The sequence below is a fragment of the Oryctolagus cuniculus genome, chromosome 1 (assembly GCF_051225735.1).
Source record: "Oryctolagus cuniculus isolate XC-2025 breed Fujian yellow rabbit chromosome 1, ASM5122573v1, whole genome shotgun sequence".
In the NCBI taxonomy this organism is placed as follows: domain Eukaryota; kingdom Metazoa; phylum Chordata; class Mammalia; order Lagomorpha; family Leporidae; genus Oryctolagus; species Oryctolagus cuniculus.
In genome coordinates this window covers 12,577,986-12,596,844 of record NC_142867.1, presented here as the reverse complement: position 1 = coordinate 12,596,844, position 18,859 = coordinate 12,577,986, and the positions used below count along the sequence as shown (strand labels likewise).

Sequence of the window (18,859 nt, the reverse complement as noted above, 5' to 3'; positions counted from 1 at the left end):
TGTGCCTGTTTTCTTATTTCAAACTGTCCTGATGCTCTCTGGACAACTCTATAGAGTTTATTTATGGTGATTATTTTTGCTGTGATAGCAGATGGAAGTTTTCCCCCTTGGACTCAGTCTAGGTTCTGTATTAGTTTCAAGCCTTAGCAGCTTTTCAGAAGGTGTGACCGGAAGTAGGTTTTCACGAGCCAGTGTTGGTGGGTTGCTAAGGGAGTGTTATATCATTGATCTTCACAACATCTCTCATATAAAAGGTGTTTGTGTCAGCCTGCAGTGGTGCTGTGTTCTAGCAAGAGACTTCTGCCTGGAAGAAACTGAGTTGTTTCAGTTAAAAATGGAGGTTAGGGGAAAAAAATGTAGGTTAGAAGTGCTAGAAGGCATTAAAAAACATGCAAAATTAGAGTGGTTGTTGAAGCCAATTAGAAGATTTAAATGAGAACATCAAACAAAATCACTTTAAAATTTATTTATTTAAAAATTTTTAAGGGAAACAAATTTCATGTATTTCATAAATATAGATTTTGGAACATAGTGATACTTCCCACCCTACCTTTCCTCCTGCTTCTTCTTTTAATCCCTCTCTTAATTTTTACAATGACCTACTTTCAGTTTACTTTATACTCACAAGGTTAACCCTAAGTAAGTAAAGAGTTCAAAAAATAGTAATAAGAAAAAAAAAAACCACTGTTATTCAACAGTAGAGACAGGTTTGTAAACAATCATCAAATCTCAAAAAATGTCAATTTCACTGCTATACATTACATTTTTTGGTAATCTATTAGTTACCACAGATCAGGAAAACATGGTATTTGCCTTTTTGGGACTAGCTTATTTCACTAAGTATAATTTTATTGCAAAAGACAGGATTTCATTCCTTTTTTTTTTTTTTACAGCTCTTAGTAGTATTCCATGGATGGAGTATATATCACAATTTCTTTATCCAGTCATCAGTTTATGGACACCTGGGTTGATTCCATCTTATTTATTGTGAATTGAGCTGATAAACAAGGGGTACAGATAACTCATGTCACTTTAAAAAAAAGATTTATTTATTTATTTGAAAGTCAGAGTTACACAGAGAGGCAGAGAGAGAGAGGTCTTCCATCCGCTGGTTCACTCCCCAATTGACTGCAATGGCCGGAGCTGTGCAGATCCAAAGCCAAGATCCAGGAGCTTCTTCCGAGTCTTCCACACAGGTGCAGGGACCCAAGAACTTGGGCATTTACTACTGATTTCCCAGGCCATAGCAGAGAGCTGGATCAGAAGTCGAGCAGTTGACTTGAACAGGTATCCATATGGGATGCCAGCACTGCAGGCAGTGGCTTTGCCTGCTACTCCACAGAGCAGTTTTACCTTCACAGCAAAATTGGGAGTAGGGTACAGAGATTTTCCATACATGCATTGTCCTCACGTGTGCACAGCTTCCCCTATTATCAAAGGCCATGCTAGAGAGATACATTTGTTAATAATTAATAGACTGACATTGATAAATTAAATAATAACTGCATAGGAAATTATTTTTTAATGTTGTGATTTAATGTTATTTTATTCCATGTCCATATGCCAGTTCGAATAATATCTCAGATACACTTGAGAAAATAGATCTAATACAAATTTAGTGCTTTACTGGTGTTTAATCAATGTTATCAAAAGTGAGCTAAAATCATTGAGAGTGTCATAGCTCTCCAAGAAACCTATCTAACCATGTTATTTTGAGACTCAATATCATTGATCATTTGCAGGGTCAGTTATTTCTGTTGTTTGGATTTATTTGTGTTAATTATTTATCATTGGGTTCCATATTTTCAAAAATAAATAAATATTTATTCATTTTATTGATTTGAAAAGGCGGGAGTAAGGGAGAGAGAATGGGAGGAGAGGGGGGAGGGCAGGAGGGAGAGAGAGAGAGAGAGAGAGAGAGAGAGAGATCTTTCATTTGCTAGTTAATTTCACAAATGCCCACAACAGCTGGTAGCCAGGAAATCCATCTGAGTCTTCTTTGTAGATGGCAGAGACCCAAGTACTTGAGCCATCACCTGTTGCCTCCCGGAGTGCTCACCAGCAGGAAGCTGAATTCTAAGTGGAGGCACTCCACTAGTGAAGATGGGTGCCCCAGGTGGCTGCTTAATCTGCTGCACCACAACAACCTCCCTAGTTTCCGTTTCAGCTAAAACCAGTCATATGCACTAGTTTTCCAAGGATTGTATAAGTTTTAAATGTTTTTTAAAATTATTGTTATTTTAATTTACAGATAATAAATGTATATATTTATGGGGTGCAATGTGGTGTTGGTGAGGGGGATAGGGAGATTTGGTCAAAGTATACACAGTTTGTTAGGAAGAATGACTTTGTGACATAATTTGCATAGTGGGGTGACTGTTAATAAAAATGTGAATTTCAAAATTGCTAAGAGAGTAAATTTCTAATATCTCATCACAAAAAATAAGAAATTCTTCAAAAAGTAAAATTACAGGCGGGTGCCGTGGCTCACTAGGCTAATCCTCCGCCTGTGGCACTGGCATACCGGGTTCTAGTCCCAGCTGGGGTGCTGGATTCTGTCCCGGTTGCTCTTCTTCCAGGCCAGCTCTCTGCTGTGGCCCGAGGGTGGAGTGGAGGATGGCCCAAGTCCTTGGGCCCTGCGCCTGTGTGGAGACCAGGAGAAGCACCTGGCTCCTGGCTTCGGATCAGCGCAGTGCGCTGGCCGCAGCGGCCATTGAGGGGGTGAACCAATGGAAAAGGAAGACCTTCCTCTCTGTCTCTCTTTCTCACAGTCCACTCTGCCTGTCAAAAAAAAAAAAAGTAAAATTATAAATACCATATGATCCAATATCCCCACTCCTGGGCGTATGTATCCAAGCAAGTTGCAATCAGTCTGTTGAAGAGACATCTGCACTCCTGTGTTTGTTGCAACCCCATTCACAATAGCCAAGAATAGAGACAGCTTAAGTGTCCATCCACTGATGAATAAAGAACACAGTGAAATCCTATTCAGCCATAAAAATGCTGAAATCTTGTCATTTTCACTAACATTGATGGAATTCAAGGTTATTATGATAAATGAAATAAGCCCAGCACAGACAGACAAGTCCTGTATGATTTCACTCATGGTATTGAAAAAAGGTGATCTCATAGAAGCTTAGAGTATAATAGTTGTAATCAGAGGCTAGGGAGCGTAGGGGAGAGGGAAGAATAAGGAAAGGTTATTTAGTGGGTACTGAGTTATAGTTAGATAGAAGTGAGAAAGTCTGGTGCACTATTGAATAGTAAGATGACTATAGATAATGATAATATACTGTATATTTTTCCAAAAAACCTAGAAGAAGAGATTTTGGATGTATTCACCACAAAGAAATGATACATGCTTGAGGAGATATAAATGTTTACTTTTATTTCACATTACACGGTGTATTAATGTACCAAAGAATCACAGGTATCCTACAAAAATGAAAAAATTTTATGTGTCTGCAAAAAAATTTATCAAAAATATAAATGAGTGAAGAGTATGTGAGCTAGCTTGATTTAATCATTCCACGTCGTCAGCTGCATGAAAGCAACCCATTGTTCAGGTAATTATCAACAGTGCTCACATTATTTTTTAAGTTTTATTTATTTACTTGAAAGTCAGAGTTACATAGAGAGAGAAGGAGAGGGAGAGAGAGAGAGAGAGAGGTCTTCATCCGCTGGTTCACTCCCCAGTTGGCTGCAAAGGCCAGAGCTGCGCAGATCCGAAGCCAGGAGCCAGGAGCTTCTTCCAGGTCTCCCATGTGGGTGCAGGGGCCCAAGGACCTGGGCCATCTTCTACTGCTTTCCCAGGCCATAGCAGAGAGTGGGATCAGAAGTGGAGCAGCTGGGACTCCAACCGGGGTCCATGTGAGTCACCGGCACTGCAGGTGGCGGCTTTACCCACTACACCACAGCACTAGCCTCTCACATCATTCTTAACAGTGTCCTGATTGGATGATGAGTGGTCACGTGACTCACAAGGGACAGTAAAAAACAGTTTTAATATTTTATGTATTTATTACCTCAAGTCAATATCTTCAATTTCACACAAATTGTATCTTTTACAGAAAGATCTGCCAACTTTTCCCTGTGCTAGCAGGACCCCGGTGGTCCAGAAAGATTACATGCTTTTCTATATCTCTAATTTAGTTTTGAAGATGAGACAAAGACCTCAGAGGGTACAGCCCATCACTGGCTAGAAGTGAGGGTATCTGTCACATCCAATTAATGAGAGCCTGGGATGAGCTGAACTTGAGAATCAAGGATCAGCATTAGAAAGAAGTACATTAGAAGCATTAGAAAGAAGCAGCATTAGAAAGAAGAAGAATCAATTTCTGACTATGAAGTGTGGTTACAAGCAGAGGGGAGAAAGTTAAGTTTATCATGAAGAAAGCACATGGAGTATTGAGTATTCAGTATTGCTAAAACAATTCCTCCTGATTGTGTTTTTTTTTTTTTTTTTGGAGCGGGGGCTACTTTAAATGGGTTACTATATACTTTAAGTGAGGCGTATTTAGCTCTTTGGCATCTTAAAAATACTTCTGTTCCTGACTGTATCTGCTTATAGCACAGGGACTTACCAGTGTATGGAGAGTGGATTACAACTTATGCTGCCTAGACATGATTCAACAATCTACAATGTGAATTCTGCAGAAATCAATAATGATGGTGATTTTTTGCATGCATATTTTGATGATGTGAATATCAGAGTGATTTTATGGGGAAGTAAAAGAAAAATAAATGTGGGATAAGAACAAGTGGGACCCAAGGGAGACAGTTTAAGTATTCCTTAAACTGTGGACTAGTATTTTAATGTGTAAGCTTCACACTTCTCCCTTCTTCTAAGAAACATTTCCCCCTCTATCCTACACTATCTGTATGAAGTCTGTATAGCCATTGAGTTTCTTCTTTGCACCTGAGCCTCAGAGAGCTTAGTTTTCCTATAAAATTTCTGTTGATATCCTTCGTCACTGCTGCAAAATTATATCTAGAGCTAAATGTCCATTTTCCCAAGTTACCCCATGGTATCCAAACAGTGTGGACACTTTGAGTAGAAATTAGCTTATTAGGCAATGTAGTGTAATCTCTTTTCACTTCATTCCTTTCTAAGGTGATCGCCCCTCTAACAACTTAAAACAGTTTAAAATGAACAATAATTGTACCTACTTATGGAGCACAAGGTGACGTTACAATACATGTACACAATGTGTACTGACCAAATGAGGGTAAACAAGCTGACACTTCCTTTGACATTACCTTGTTTTTGCATCCTTGGAGATATTTCTTATATTTGCTCATAAAATACATAAAGGTTATTGTGAACTATAAGATCCTTTAAAAGTGATTCAAATGTACTTTTGGTCTGGTTATCATATTAATCTTTTATTGAATATGCATAAAAAGAAGGGAAGGTTAGTGAATCTCTTCTTGGGAATGGAATAAATGAAAAGGAAAGCATTAAGACAATTTTTCTGCATGGAATCCCATTGCGTTAAGTCCGTCCAGCTGAGCAAGTTTAGACTTGTTAGTATTTGCTCCAGTGAATTTCTAAGCTTTCTCCATCGTGGACAACATAATTACCAACTCCTGCAAAGGAGAAGAAAGAGAATTGAGTCAAATGATTTGATCACGGAATCATCGAATAATGAATACCACACCACCTCTTCCAATACGTCCACTCATTTCCCACAAACGCTCACATCCTCACATGAGAACACTGGGCTTTTTCACTCTGGGTCTTTTGGGCATATCGCTCCCTTACCTTGGCTCAGTGGTTTGCCTCCACTCAGAATTTCCCAAAAGGTTCTCTCATTATTGTTGGCCTTTAGGCCCTGAACAGAGGTGATGTAGGGGCCCCATGAGCTCTTCTCCACTGTGAAACTGTAAGGGATGGAGAACAAGTCACAGAGCTTAGATTTTCAGGAGAAATCCTACACAGGCATCTCTCAAACTTTATTATGCCTCAAACCCACTTGGTGATACTACAGGAATACAGATTTCCTTGACCTTGCCTTATATACTTTGATTCTCAAGTTTGGGCTAGGGACCAGGAATATGCATGTTTTATTAATTCTAGATGTTTCTGATGCAGGCTTTCTGCACTCCATGCCCATGGTTTCTGCCTGAATCCTTTCCTGTCATAGTGGACACTTGCAGTTAATAGCTTCAGCTTTTCACCCAAGAAAGTAACTGTTGAAGATACTGAGTCAGAAGAGGAGTGTTAACTTTGGGTCCTGGAGGCATCATAAGTTAGTGGATTTTCTCTTAGGAAAGAGTAACAGGAGAGAATAATTTGATATTTCATGATGTGTTTATTAGAAAGTGAAGTCTTAAAAAAGGACGATCTCTTTGAAGTTAAAAAGGTTTAGTGGTGGTTACCAGAATCTGGGCTGGGAGAAACGGAGGGAAGAATGGAGAAAGGTTACTTAATAGGTACTGAATTATATCTGGATAGGAGTAAGAAGAGACATTGGTTTGATATATGTATTAAAACATCAGGGGATATCCCATAAATATTACAATTTTAATTTATTTTTAAAATTTTTCTTTAAAAATGATTTAAAACTGTAATGAACAAATAAAAAGCTATATTGCCAATGTTTATTTCTCATTCCTAACACATAGTTCTCTACCTTTCTGTCACCTTTGAAAGCTTTTATAATAAATTATATATATGTATATGTGTAAAATTATATATATATGTATATGTGTAAAATTATTCAGATTTTTCTATAGAATCCTACATCATATTGTTGGACACAATAAATAATTGTAAACTAGATTTAAGGAAACAAAAAAATCATGCTTTTCAGAGGCAGAGTCGATATCTTAATTTTAATATTTGATTTCATAGGCACTTGTAAAATTCCTAATGTAAATGTCAAACTTTTTATATTCATTTTCTGGAGTGAACGTTTATTGCATTCATCTAATTTTCAAAGGAATCAGTGGTTCAAAAAGTTAAGAACCACTGTTTTAGACCCCAAATGTCTGAAGCAAGAGATTTTATTTATTGAAGTTTTTCTGAAAAAAGAGAGATAATGAATCTGGAATTCATTTATTCATTAAATGAACATTAATTTAACACCCAGAATACCTGGAAGTTGAAATATTTCACCTTAACACCTACTGTGAGATGTATGTGGAGAGCAAAAGTACTGATCAGAAGAGATTTACATGCATTTTTTATTCAGGTCTAGATGTATCCTTACTCAGTCTTTTGAAATCACAGTGAGCACGTTGACCTTAGGTTATGGACAGACATACCCAAATACAGTCTCATTTATTTTCTGAGCTTCCTCCATCACATCTAGGAAGACAGAACCACTTGGCACAGTGACGGTGGTGGAATATGTTTTGGTGATTACTACAGAGTAATTGACCGATATATTTGAGGGTGGGTTAGGAGTTGTCACAGATTTAGGCACATGACTGGAAATATTGAAGGTACCTGGTAGAGACAGAAAAGCAGTCAGCAAGATTCAGGATAATTAAAATCATGTTAGGATGTGGTCATCTCTCCCATCCTTATCCAAGGACTACTTTCTTAATGCAGAGGTGGATTTGCTCCAGGGAAATCAAGGGGCAGATCTAGAATATAACTAAAGCAGAAACTAAAACCAGAAACTTATTGGCTTGTGAATGCTGGCAGTTGACTTAACTTCCAGGCACTTAAGTAATTCAGCTGCCCTAACTCCCATTTCTTTTCTTTTTTATTCTTTAAAGATTTTATTTATTAATTTGAAGGGTAGAGTTACACGCAAAAAGAGATACTCCATCTGCTGGTTCATTCCCCAAATGGCTGCAACAGCCAGGGCCAGACCAGGCTGAAGCAAGGAGCTTCTTACGGGTCTCCCACATGGTTGGCAGGGGCCTAAGGACTTGAACCATTTTCGACTACTTTCCTAAGCTCATTAGCAGAGAGCAAGATCAGAAGAGGAACAACTGGGACTCAAACCAGCACCAATATGGGATGCTGGCTTTGTAGGTAGTAGATTTACTCACTATACCACAATGTTCACCCCTAATTTCCATTTCTCACAAGGATCCTGATTTTTTTCCTTTTGGTATAGAATCTAATATTTTTTGTCTTCGCTCCTCTCCTCTTATTCCTTAGCATTTACTAGAAATACATTAAGTGCTAGATGCCATATTAATTAATTTATATGAATTTTCTCATTCAATTCTTACAAAAACCTATGTTCAATATTCTTAATATTCCCAATTTTTACATCAGAAAACTGAAGTTTTGAGGTTAAATAATACGTTCAAAACCTCTAAATCTGTAAGTGACTGAACAGAGGTAGAAGGAAATGTCTCCTTTATTTCTGTTTTGTTGCAAAAAATTTATTTGAATAAATTCATGCTATGATTTTTTTAGAACACTGCCATATTTCTTCCAAACAAATGTCTTATTTCCCTAAGGGATCACTCAATGTGGATAATGAAAAGTCAGAGACACAATACAGATTCTCTATACTTTGTTTAGGATAGGAGTGATTTTCAGATCTTTCTTATATCAAAAAACTGGAAAACATCCCTTTGGAGATAGATGTCATTTAACCAAGTCTACCTTGCATATCAACATTGGAACCAACAAATAACGATTTCTATCAATCCATTAGGAACAAGTCCTTAGGTGGCTGTTGTCCCTGATGAAGTCGTGGGAACTGAATTCTATTTAGCAGCTTTAGGGACTTCTCTGGTCATTTTTGGTTCCTGAGAACCCCCACATTTCACATGGTTTGACTGTTATTCTGAAAGGTGAGATATTCACATTCGTTAGTGGTTGTACCTGAACCACTGACACAAGAGGAGTCTTTGCTAACATCCAAGTACGTCTTTCCCATCAGGGCAGGTAAGATCTGGGCTGCAGCAATTGGAATATTGAATGCTCCCTGAGAAATTTCTGTAAGTACTGTGTCCAGAGTTTGTTGGCAATTCCATTCACTTTCTTTATAATAGTTTGATGAGACAAAAAGTGCCTAGTGAGAGAGAGAGAGAGATGGAGAGAGAATGAGAGACACTTCAAATAAGGGGGAAACCTACATACAACTAATTTAGTGGGTATTTATTAGACATTGACTTCTTAGGAGGCATATTAGATAAATAAGACATCTTTCATGCCAACAATGAGCTTGCAAACTTGTTTGAGCGGGGGAGGTGAAGAATTGCTTAACGCAAGCTACAACAGCTTCAGTGAAAACAGACTTTCTTTGCTGTAATTCACTCCTGCATCCCAACACTAGAAAAATTCTTGCTGCCTGTAGAAAGCACTCAATAAATATTTGTAGTAGGCACACTAATGTGAAAGGGGTCTTAAGGTGATTGTTCTAAGAGAAGCACCCAGTTGCATGGCCTTTCAAAAGAGGAAACGAGCTCACAGATGTCTATGAGGGTGAGGATAGACTTCACTGGACTGGGGGGCACTCACAGTAGGCTTTGGTGTCATGATGGCCTTTTGGTAGGTGAAATGAGAAGGGGAGATTTGTATTCAGAGGGAAGAACATGAAATTCAGGGTGAGGTATATGACAAACTTTGATTGACAATAGAAAGTCTGGTAGTTTGTTGAATAGAAACTATCCAAGCAGCAAAATGTAAGTTCAGCTGAAGGAGCAGAACAGTGAATTATTATTAAAAGTTAGGAGGCCTGGACTTGGCAGATGTTGTTCTACTACATGGAAACTATACTTCTCATCATCTTTCTTTTGGGACACTCTCAAAGCTAATCAACTAATCAACAAGCAGTTGTGGGATATTAAGATCAAAGTAAAAGTGGTTGAATTCCAATTAAATTATATCTTCTCTTAAAAACCATCTTGTAGGCAAGTAGCTCTTGACTCTACTATGCATTAGCATTACATGCAGTGATTTTAAACAAGACCAAAGCCTAGTTCCATACTAAATTTCTGTATTAACTGTCTAATGTGGGGTCTAGTTGTTAGTGTTAGTTCTTTCAGGGGATTCAAAATATAGCCAAAATGAGAAGGCACTTAGCAGGACAGACAACACCAGCAATAAAGCCAACCCTGGACTCTTGCTTACAGCACCAGCTTTAGTATGTGCTATTTCCCCAGGGCCCTGTACTGGTCATGCTGAACACCTTGGTCTTTCTAAAATGCCTAATGGTCTTTCATGCCTTGGGTTTTTGCCTCTCTGCCCTTTCTCCCTTGAGAATCCTCTCATTCCAAGGCAGCTTGACTTACCGAAAAAAAAAATGTTTTTTAACAATTTATTTATTTGAAAGTCAGAGCTACCAAGAAGGGGGAGAGACACAGAGAGACAGAGAATCCACCATCCCCTGGTTCACTTTCCAGATGGCCACAACAGCCAGGGAAGAGCCAGGCAAAAGCCAGGAGCCAGTAGCAAGAAACTTCGTCTGGGCCTTCCAGGTAGGGGGCAGGGGCCCAAGCACTTGGGTCATCTTCTGCTCCCTTTCCCAGGCTATTAGCAGGGAGCTGAATCATAAGTGGAGCAGCTGAAACTCGAACTGGCACCCACATACGATGCTGGCAGCACAGGCTGTGGCTTTACCCCTATGCCGCAAAGCCGGCCCCTTAGTGAAAATTTTTTGATATGAACTTTCCTTGCTATCTCCTTGTATCTACCCCTTCAAGTTGAGAAAATCAATAATTAAGGCAGGGATAATGTAGAAGAATTCAAAATAAATATATCACACTATAGGTACTGAGTGTGAGTTTTGTCTTTTTTCACCATTTTCTGGTTTTGTAATAAGAGGTAAGTGACTTAAACTTTATGACTTATGCTAAACAATGGAGGTAATAGTTACTCACTGAGTTGCTGTGGTCATTAACGAGTTAATAGTATTCAATAGATATTAGCTCTTGTTACTATCATTGTCACTTATTACTTATATTGCGATAATTTAGTTTGGGAGGTAAAATGAAAGCACAAAACATTGGTATATGATTGTGAAATTGCACATGACAGAAGAACAAGATAGGTTGTAGTATATTCTAAAATTCTTTAAAGAAATTGCAGTTAGGAAAACCTTCATTGAACTATTTGTTCTGGGGAGTTGAAGTTGAAGTTGAAAAGAGTAGGGGTGGGAAATCATATAAACAAAATCAAAGTTAGTATAGGAACTGCAGAATAGATAATATGATCTTAGGAAATCAATAAGAAAGGATAATGATACTTCTTTCCTCCAGAACTCCCTTCTCTGTCTCCTATTCTAGCTTCTGACTTACCTGCATAGCTTCTCCTGTACTAAATATGTTTCCAATGAGACCATTTTCTTTCTTCTGAGATAGAATTTTTTTTACCAGTGATGCTATGTGATTATTGATCTCCTTTAAGTCCTCTTCACCTGCTTTGATATTTCCATTTATTAGACTCCTCTTCATACAGGTCAGAGCCAAGACTGCCATCGCTCCAGTGTCTTTCAAGAAACAAAATATTGGTGATAAGGCAACCAACTGTCTTAGTTTGTCCTATACTGAGATGTTTACCTTTCAGTACTAAAAGAGTGACAGATCTGTAAAACTTGGGATAGTTAATCAAACTAATTGATGAAAGAAGAGAAATATTTTTAAAGATATAGCAATAATTTCTTCCAGTGCTAACCAATATTCTAGATACTTTATGTTGTGTTGCCATTCTTAATACTTTGTATCTTGGCCATAAAACACATATAGATTTGCAGGTGCAATCCTTTGGACAGGATTCCGCTTTTATATCTTGGTTGCCCCCATCTTGGCCATCTTGCTCCACTCTTTCAGCCACACTGACAAAGGGACTGAGAAAACCCAAGACATTGTCTTTGTATTTTCCCAATCAATCAAGTAGACAGATTAGAAAAAAAAATTTAACAGAATTATTCTCCAATAAATCCCTTTAAGGTGGAAGATGAGGGAAGGGATTGGAAGAAGAAAGGATAAGAACTTTTATTTTTGGGTGTCTTTTAGTATGATGCCTTCCCTCTCTTATTGGGAAAGTAGGATAGAGATAGCACATTCTCTTTACTTTCCAGAAATACTGAATGGCAATTTGCTTTGAAGTTCTTAAAGAAATATGAGAGTAAGTATCAGGCTCCATAGGGGGTGAGTGTCAATACTAGCTGTCTAGCAGAGCCTTCTCCATTATGAATGCACACTTTATTGTCAAAATATTGAATGAACCTTGTTCCTAGAAGGTTATGCTGTTCAAGTCAACCCAGGTATCTAAGTTGTTTCAATAAGTTAGAGAAAGAGGCAATGATAAGATAAAGGAATTCAATTGTATTTTATTTCTCTAAAATTGTACTTCCTAAAGCATTTTGTACCAATATTCTCATGCTCCAACCTCATTTTATGGATGACAAAATTAAATTCAAGAGTGAGCATTAGTTACATGACTCAAAGAAGAACTGAGGTAGGAACCAGGTCTTTCTTTTACACCAGACATCTAGAAATAGGATTAAATGCCAACCATTATCCATTATTTCTAAAAACAAAGCATTATTTTTTGAGAGGATTAGGGTAAAGAAGACAGAAAAACTCAAAGGGCAAGACCTACATGTCCCAGTGCCCCTTATTTCAAGGGAATGTGGCTAATGACTTACCTACTGAGAACTGGCCACGAAGATAATAGTTTTTATTTTCAGGAGAGAAAAGGTCAGCAACTTTGGTGACTGAGTAGTTCCCATTAAATAGACACAAGACCAAAACATCCAGGCTGACCTGGTAGTAATTAGTCAGTGGATTGCCATCATGTGTTCCTGGCAGAGAGAAGAAAAGAAATGCCTTATTCATGGAGCTCATACTGGGATAATACATTTTCAATGTATTCCAATGTACTTTATCCTCCTTTCTTTATTTTTACAGAAGATGCAGACAATAAAAGGGGGGAAATTGTCTACTGGATTAGTAAACCTAAGAAAATTTTTTAAAAGATTTTGTTTATTTATCTGAGAGGTAGAGTTACAGACAATGAGAGGGAGAGAGAGAAAGGTCTTCCATCCTCTGGCTCACTCCCCAATTGGCTGCAAAGGACAAAGCTGAGCCAATCTGAAGCCAGGAGTCAGGAGCTTCCAGGTCTCCTGCACAGGTGCAGGGGCCCAAGCACTTGGGCCATATTCTACTGCTTTCCCAGGCCACAGCAGAGAGCTGGATCAGAAGAAGAGCAGCTGGGACTAGAACCCATGCCCATATGAGATGCTGGCGCCGCAGGTGGAGGATCAACCTACTGTGCCACAGCACTGGCCCCACAAACCTGAGAAATTTAAAAACTCTTAAGGGTTACCAAATTCAACTGAATTTTTTTCCTTTTATTATTGAGGAGATCCAGAATTAAAGTTATTAAAATGCTATACAGATACTTGGGGAGTTACAAGGCTAGGACTAGAATGTAGGTTTCCCATGCTCAAGTCTCTTGCACTTTCAATAGTAAGGCATTGGTGGAAACTAAGCGGAATCATGATTAGAGGCAATCTCAAAGGATGTGGGATTGGAGGAACATAAGAAAAATAAGCCAGATACAGAAAGACGAATATTATGTGTTTTTTTCTAATATGTAGAAGTTAAATAAAAGTTGGTCTTAGAATAGTGATGGCTAGAGGCTGGGGAGGGTGGGATGTGTTGGATGGAGGGAGATTACATGACAGGTACCAAAACACAGTTAGAGAGAAGTACTACATCGTAGTGTTGCACAGCACAGTGGGATGACTATAATTCACAATAAGGTATTATATACCATATAAAGAACTGGAAGAGAGGGAACTACTAGACCCCAACACAAAGAAAAGGAGATAGAAGAGCTAATTCCTTGATTTGATCAGTTTATGCTACAAACATGTGCTGAAAACTTGAACTCCAGCCCATAAAAATGCATATGCATTAAGTGCTAATAAAAACTTTCAAAATTAAAAATTAATCAATAAGATAAATATTGAATGGGAGTTGGAATACAAAATAATATACCTCACTAACAGCTAACATGGTCGACACATATTTCCCAGTGTTAAAGTACTTTGGCCCTCTCTGGCTATTTCACTAGCATTGGACGCTTCAGTACTCATGACACAGGCATAATAAAGAATACAGTGTGCATTTTATTTTTTCTAAAAGCCAAGTTCCTGGAGGATTAGAGATCTGTGTCTTACGTGTCTGTATGAATCTGCCATCATACATAGTGCTTGATGTAGAATCAATGCCCAGTTGAACATATTTAAAAATAGAGTTCAGGAAGCACATTAAAAGAGGAAAGAAGAAAAAGTGACCCACAAAGATATGGTGAGGTGAACAGGATAAATATAAGGAAGGAATGGAGGGAAACTTCATATAATTCTTAAACAATAGAGGAGAGGTCAAGGCTATCATGGGTCTGATCATTTTATGCTTACCCATATTTTCAATTTCTGCTTGGAATTTATTTTGTAGATGACTGATGAGGTGATGATCATATATAAAGGTTTCATCAGGGGTATGGCATGCTCCCAAAGCAAGTATTATCATGGCAAGCTGTCCTGAGCTTAAATTTGACTCTGAAAATAAAAATATTTAACAAGGTACATGCTTGTGACTTCCCATCTTCCTTGTGACTCGTATTGCTTATCATTTCATTCCTCTGTGCCACTCTACAGTAATATTTTGTTCTCTTTTTTTTTTAATCCCCAAATTAGGGCTTATTATGGTAGTATGATATAAATGTAAGCCAAATTTTAGTCTTTCTCATGAAATTATAAGATCTTTTAGCAATAGCAAATCCTTATAAAAACAAAAAAAGAAGAAAAACAGATAAATAACAAACCTTGGGATTTTCGCTCTGTGATGCCAGTTTGCTAGGACAGTAATATTTGATTTTTATATTCTGCCTTATAGTTTATCAAAATTCTCAACTTCTCATAAGTCTTACAGATTTTTAAAAAAATTTATTTTATGTGAGACACAGAGTTACAGACAGAGTGAGGAAGAGACAGAGAATATTTAACTAGTACTCAAACAGTATTTTTCACTTTGTGTTTCTATGTGGGTGCAAACTGTTGAAATCTTTACTTAATGTATGCTAAACTGATCTTCTGTATATAAAGAGAATTGAAAATGAATCTTGATGTGAATGAAAGGGGAGAGGGAGCGGGAAAGGGAAAGGTTGTGGGTGGGAGGGAAGTTATGGGGGGGGGGAGCCATTGTAATCCATAAGCTGTACTTTGGAAATTTATATTCATTAAATAAAAGTAAAAAAAAAAATTAGGTCTTCCAACTGTTGGTACACCCCCCAAAATGGCCGCAATAGCTGGAGTTAAGCCAATTTGAAGCTAGGAGCCAGGAGCATTTTCTGGGTCTCCCATTAGGTGTAGGGGCCCAAGGACTTGGGCTCTCTTCCACTGCTTTCCCAGGCAATAGTAGAAAGCTGGATCAGAAGAGGAGCAGCCGGAACTTGAACAAGTGCTCTTATGGGATGCCAGTGCTGCAGGTGGAGGCTTATCCCACCATGCCACAGTGCTGGCATCCTCATAAGTCTTACAATGATATTATGAGACAGGTAAAGGTGGCCTCATTGTCCCCTTGTACCTATTAGAAAATTAGGGCTCAGTATTGACCTGACTCGCTCAAAGTCAACTTGACTCATACTGAGTACAGTATTATTGTTATATGATTAAGGTTTCTTAGTTGCGGTTTGTACCCTTATGTGTTTGTGAGCACAGCAAGATTATGTAACAGTATTAATGGTTAAGAGCCTACATTTTCTTTTGCTTTTTCTTGTGTCCCTTTGAAGTAAAATGTATTACAGGACTAAAAGACACAAGATCCAGCTCTGGAACAAGTGGCAGGGACTGGTATTTCAAGACACCTTTCTGTCAAATTAAATTTCACACAGCTAAGTTATAGTAGGACTACTCTGGACACACAATTGTTAGAGTTAGGAGGCCATCATTTATAACATAGGTTTTGCTAAACCTCCCAGAGAACCCAGGCACTCACCTCTCATCTCCACACTGGATCTGACTTGTTGGGACAGCTGTTGTTTTAGGGTTTGGTTCTGCATCCCAACAAGTCTGAGGGACAACAGAACATTGGCAGATTGGGTTCCACTTGTATATTTTGAAGTGGTCATTGTGCTCAACAGAGAGTTTAGATGGACATCATTTTCTTCAGTTACCTCTGTGGCAAAAGGGAGGAAATAAGAAACACACACTCAGAAAATACAAAGATGGATGGATCAAGGGTTACATTAAAATATTTAGTAACCACTACAGCACAGACCTAAACCAATACAGCAGCCACCAGCTGCACTGGTGGAATAATAAAAATGTGAGTCTGGAGTCCCCTTTATGCCATCCACTCCTTCTTTAACAGCCAGCATGGAAACATTTCAATACCTGAACATTGGTACAGCCTTTCTATCATGTACTGTCAGAATATCAGTGTTGCCTGGTGTATCTAGTGTTATTCTGTAATTTTGTATGTGAAACCTAGAGATCATAGCCTTCAAGAAACATCAGTGTTTGGGTCTTATTTAGAGCAAGAACACACATTTTCTGATTCTCTCATAGACCTTTCTACTTCCTGGATTCAATTCTTACCTTATCCATCTTCTTCTAAATCAATTGGGTCAATACAGAGGAAATACAGGCAAAATTCTATGTTACAGTAGTGATTAACACTTCAACTGCATTATCTGATTGTCCAATTAGTCAAGCATCAAGATCATTTTTAGCAATATTCCCCACCCCCCCGCCTTGGAAACTCCTTAGTTTTTTTTTTTTTTTTTTTAAGATTCATTTATTTATTTGAAAGTCAGATTACAGAAAGAGAGAAGGAGAGGTTCACTCTCCAGTTGGCCTCAATGGCTGGAGCTGCACTGATCCAAAACCAGGAGCCAGGAGTCTCTTCTGAGTCTCTGACGCGGGTGCAGGGGCCCAAGGACCTGGGCCATCTTCTACTGCTTTCCCAGGCCATAGCAGACAGCTGGATCAGAAGTGGAGCAGCCGGTACTTGAACCAGTGCCCATATGGGATGCCAGCACTGGAGGCAGCAGCTTTACCTGCTACGCCACAGTGCCGGCCCCAACTACCAAGCTTTAACCTGTAACATTCTAAAATCCCAGAACAGAGGATGTAGCCAGATCACATTACATGGTGGAAGTAAAAAGAGAATTCAGAGCCTTCAAAGAAATAGAGGAGAATAAAAAGAGTCAGCAACTATATAAAATATGATAAATTTTCCATGTACTTTGATCATAATCTTGAGAAATCACCCAAATCCTACCCATCTCCAGATGATTCATGGATTGATGGGTTATTGGGAGAATGAGAAAAACATGAGCTCTGACTAAGCCAGACCTTGGCTGGACTCACTGTCTTTACCTTATAATCATGGAAAAATTATGTAACTTTCTGGCCCTCAGTTTCCTCATTAAAAATATAGATAATAGTACCTACTTCACAGGTACTGGACAATACATCACTTAACTGTAAAATGCTATACACAGTATAGCTTCCAGATGAACTTTCTGTCACTAAGAGATTCCAAGAAAGGGTTCCCTTGCCACCCTTCTTCACGTTAAAAGGAAGAGTCAAGGAAATCAAGAGCAGTGATCATAGAAAGGTCGTGGTTTGGTACAGCACAATAGGACAATTGTGAGTTGTTTCTCTGAGATGTTGTGGAAGCATCCAGTTCAGCAGATTTTCCAGCACCAAAGCAGACTTTGTAGTTCCTGGTCCATAAATTATTTTGTACTATTAAATGAACTTCCAAGACCCCATAGAGATCTCCTATTCTTAGGATCTAATGGGAAATGACAACCCAGGAAGAATGTTTGGATTGGCAGAGTCTGTGCTTTAAGCTTTTTTAAAAATGCAAGTCTGCTTTTTGTAGGTTTGATCTCTTCTTGGTTACAGAGTGCCAGGAAGATGTATCCACAGAAGGCACCATATTATCTTCGCTGAACTGGTTTGAAACTCAGTTCCAGGGTATAGACTCATGAAAGAGAAACCATGCAGCTGAAAGCTACAGTAGACTTCAGGAGATCAATTGTTTCAAAATCCTCCCCTCCATATAGTCCATTCCTGGCTGGGGATAAAGGATGCAGGAACATTGGGCTTTCAGCTACTCAGGACTGGACCCAATCCTAGATTTTCTTTCTCTTACTTTAGTATTCTTTAATCATATCACACAATCTCTGGAGCCAGCACTCAGAGGAGAGCAGAGACGATGGGACTTTTAGCCACAGCCCATGGGGAAGAGTTGAAGGTAGGGAAATATGTAGCTTGAAACTTCTAAACTTAATGACAAGAGAGCAGTCTTCATTATTTGGAAGGGATTATTATCACCCCACCACCACCACCATATGGTTACAAGAGGCTAACCCAAGAACCATGGGTTGAATTTTGGAAAAAAATTGCATTATTTTAAAAAGCTTCTAGGGTTATGAGTTTTCTGAAGTTGGAACTGAATAAATGGAGAGATAATTGGTAGGGAAGCTGCTGTGTAGAGAGGATGTGATCAGAGGAAGAACAGTTATGCAGGTTAACAGAGAATCTACAACCACTCTCAAATCAATATGCACTGTGGGACCTTCCTCACAATTTACTGACTTGTTTCAATCACTCATGCAGTCCAACCACACAGAGGGCTGAAATCAGATTTTTTTTTTTCTCAGAGTCTCCTGTCAGAAACCTTCAAGGGACTTTCACACTAAAGTAACTTTAGTTCAAAGTGTACTTACCACACGTCTTGCAAAGTTGGCTTGGAATGAGAGAAAACAATAGGAACCCCACTAAGGGTAGCTGGTGGTATTGTCTCATCTCTCCAACAGTGCCCTGGAGTGTTGAGGGCTTTGCAGTTCCAACAGTGTTGAGGGTTTTACTTGGATGATGGGAAGTGGGTAATGAGAGCTTCTCTTTCAGGTTGCTGC

General features: G+C 38.6%; 1 protein-coding gene across 1 annotated transcript; it reads right to left on the bottom strand.

Annotated features, from left to right (window-relative positions):
- Positions 1-5,364: 5,364 nt before the first annotated feature.
- TCN1 (transcobalamin 1) lies at positions 5,365-18,859 on the bottom strand. The gene is made up of 9 exons (XM_002709185.6): positions 18,671-18,859; positions 15,925-16,104; positions 14,346-14,486; positions 12,567-12,722; positions 11,215-11,405; positions 8,798-8,987; positions 7,270-7,453; positions 5,765-5,883; positions 5,365-5,589 (listed from the first exon to the last, which is right to left on the bottom strand). Exons 1-9 carry the CDS (start codon positions 18,747-18,749, stop codon positions 5,528-5,530), a joined length of 1,302 nt encoding a protein of 433 aa, XP_002709231.3. The 5' UTR covers positions 18,750-18,859; the 3' UTR covers positions 5,365-5,527.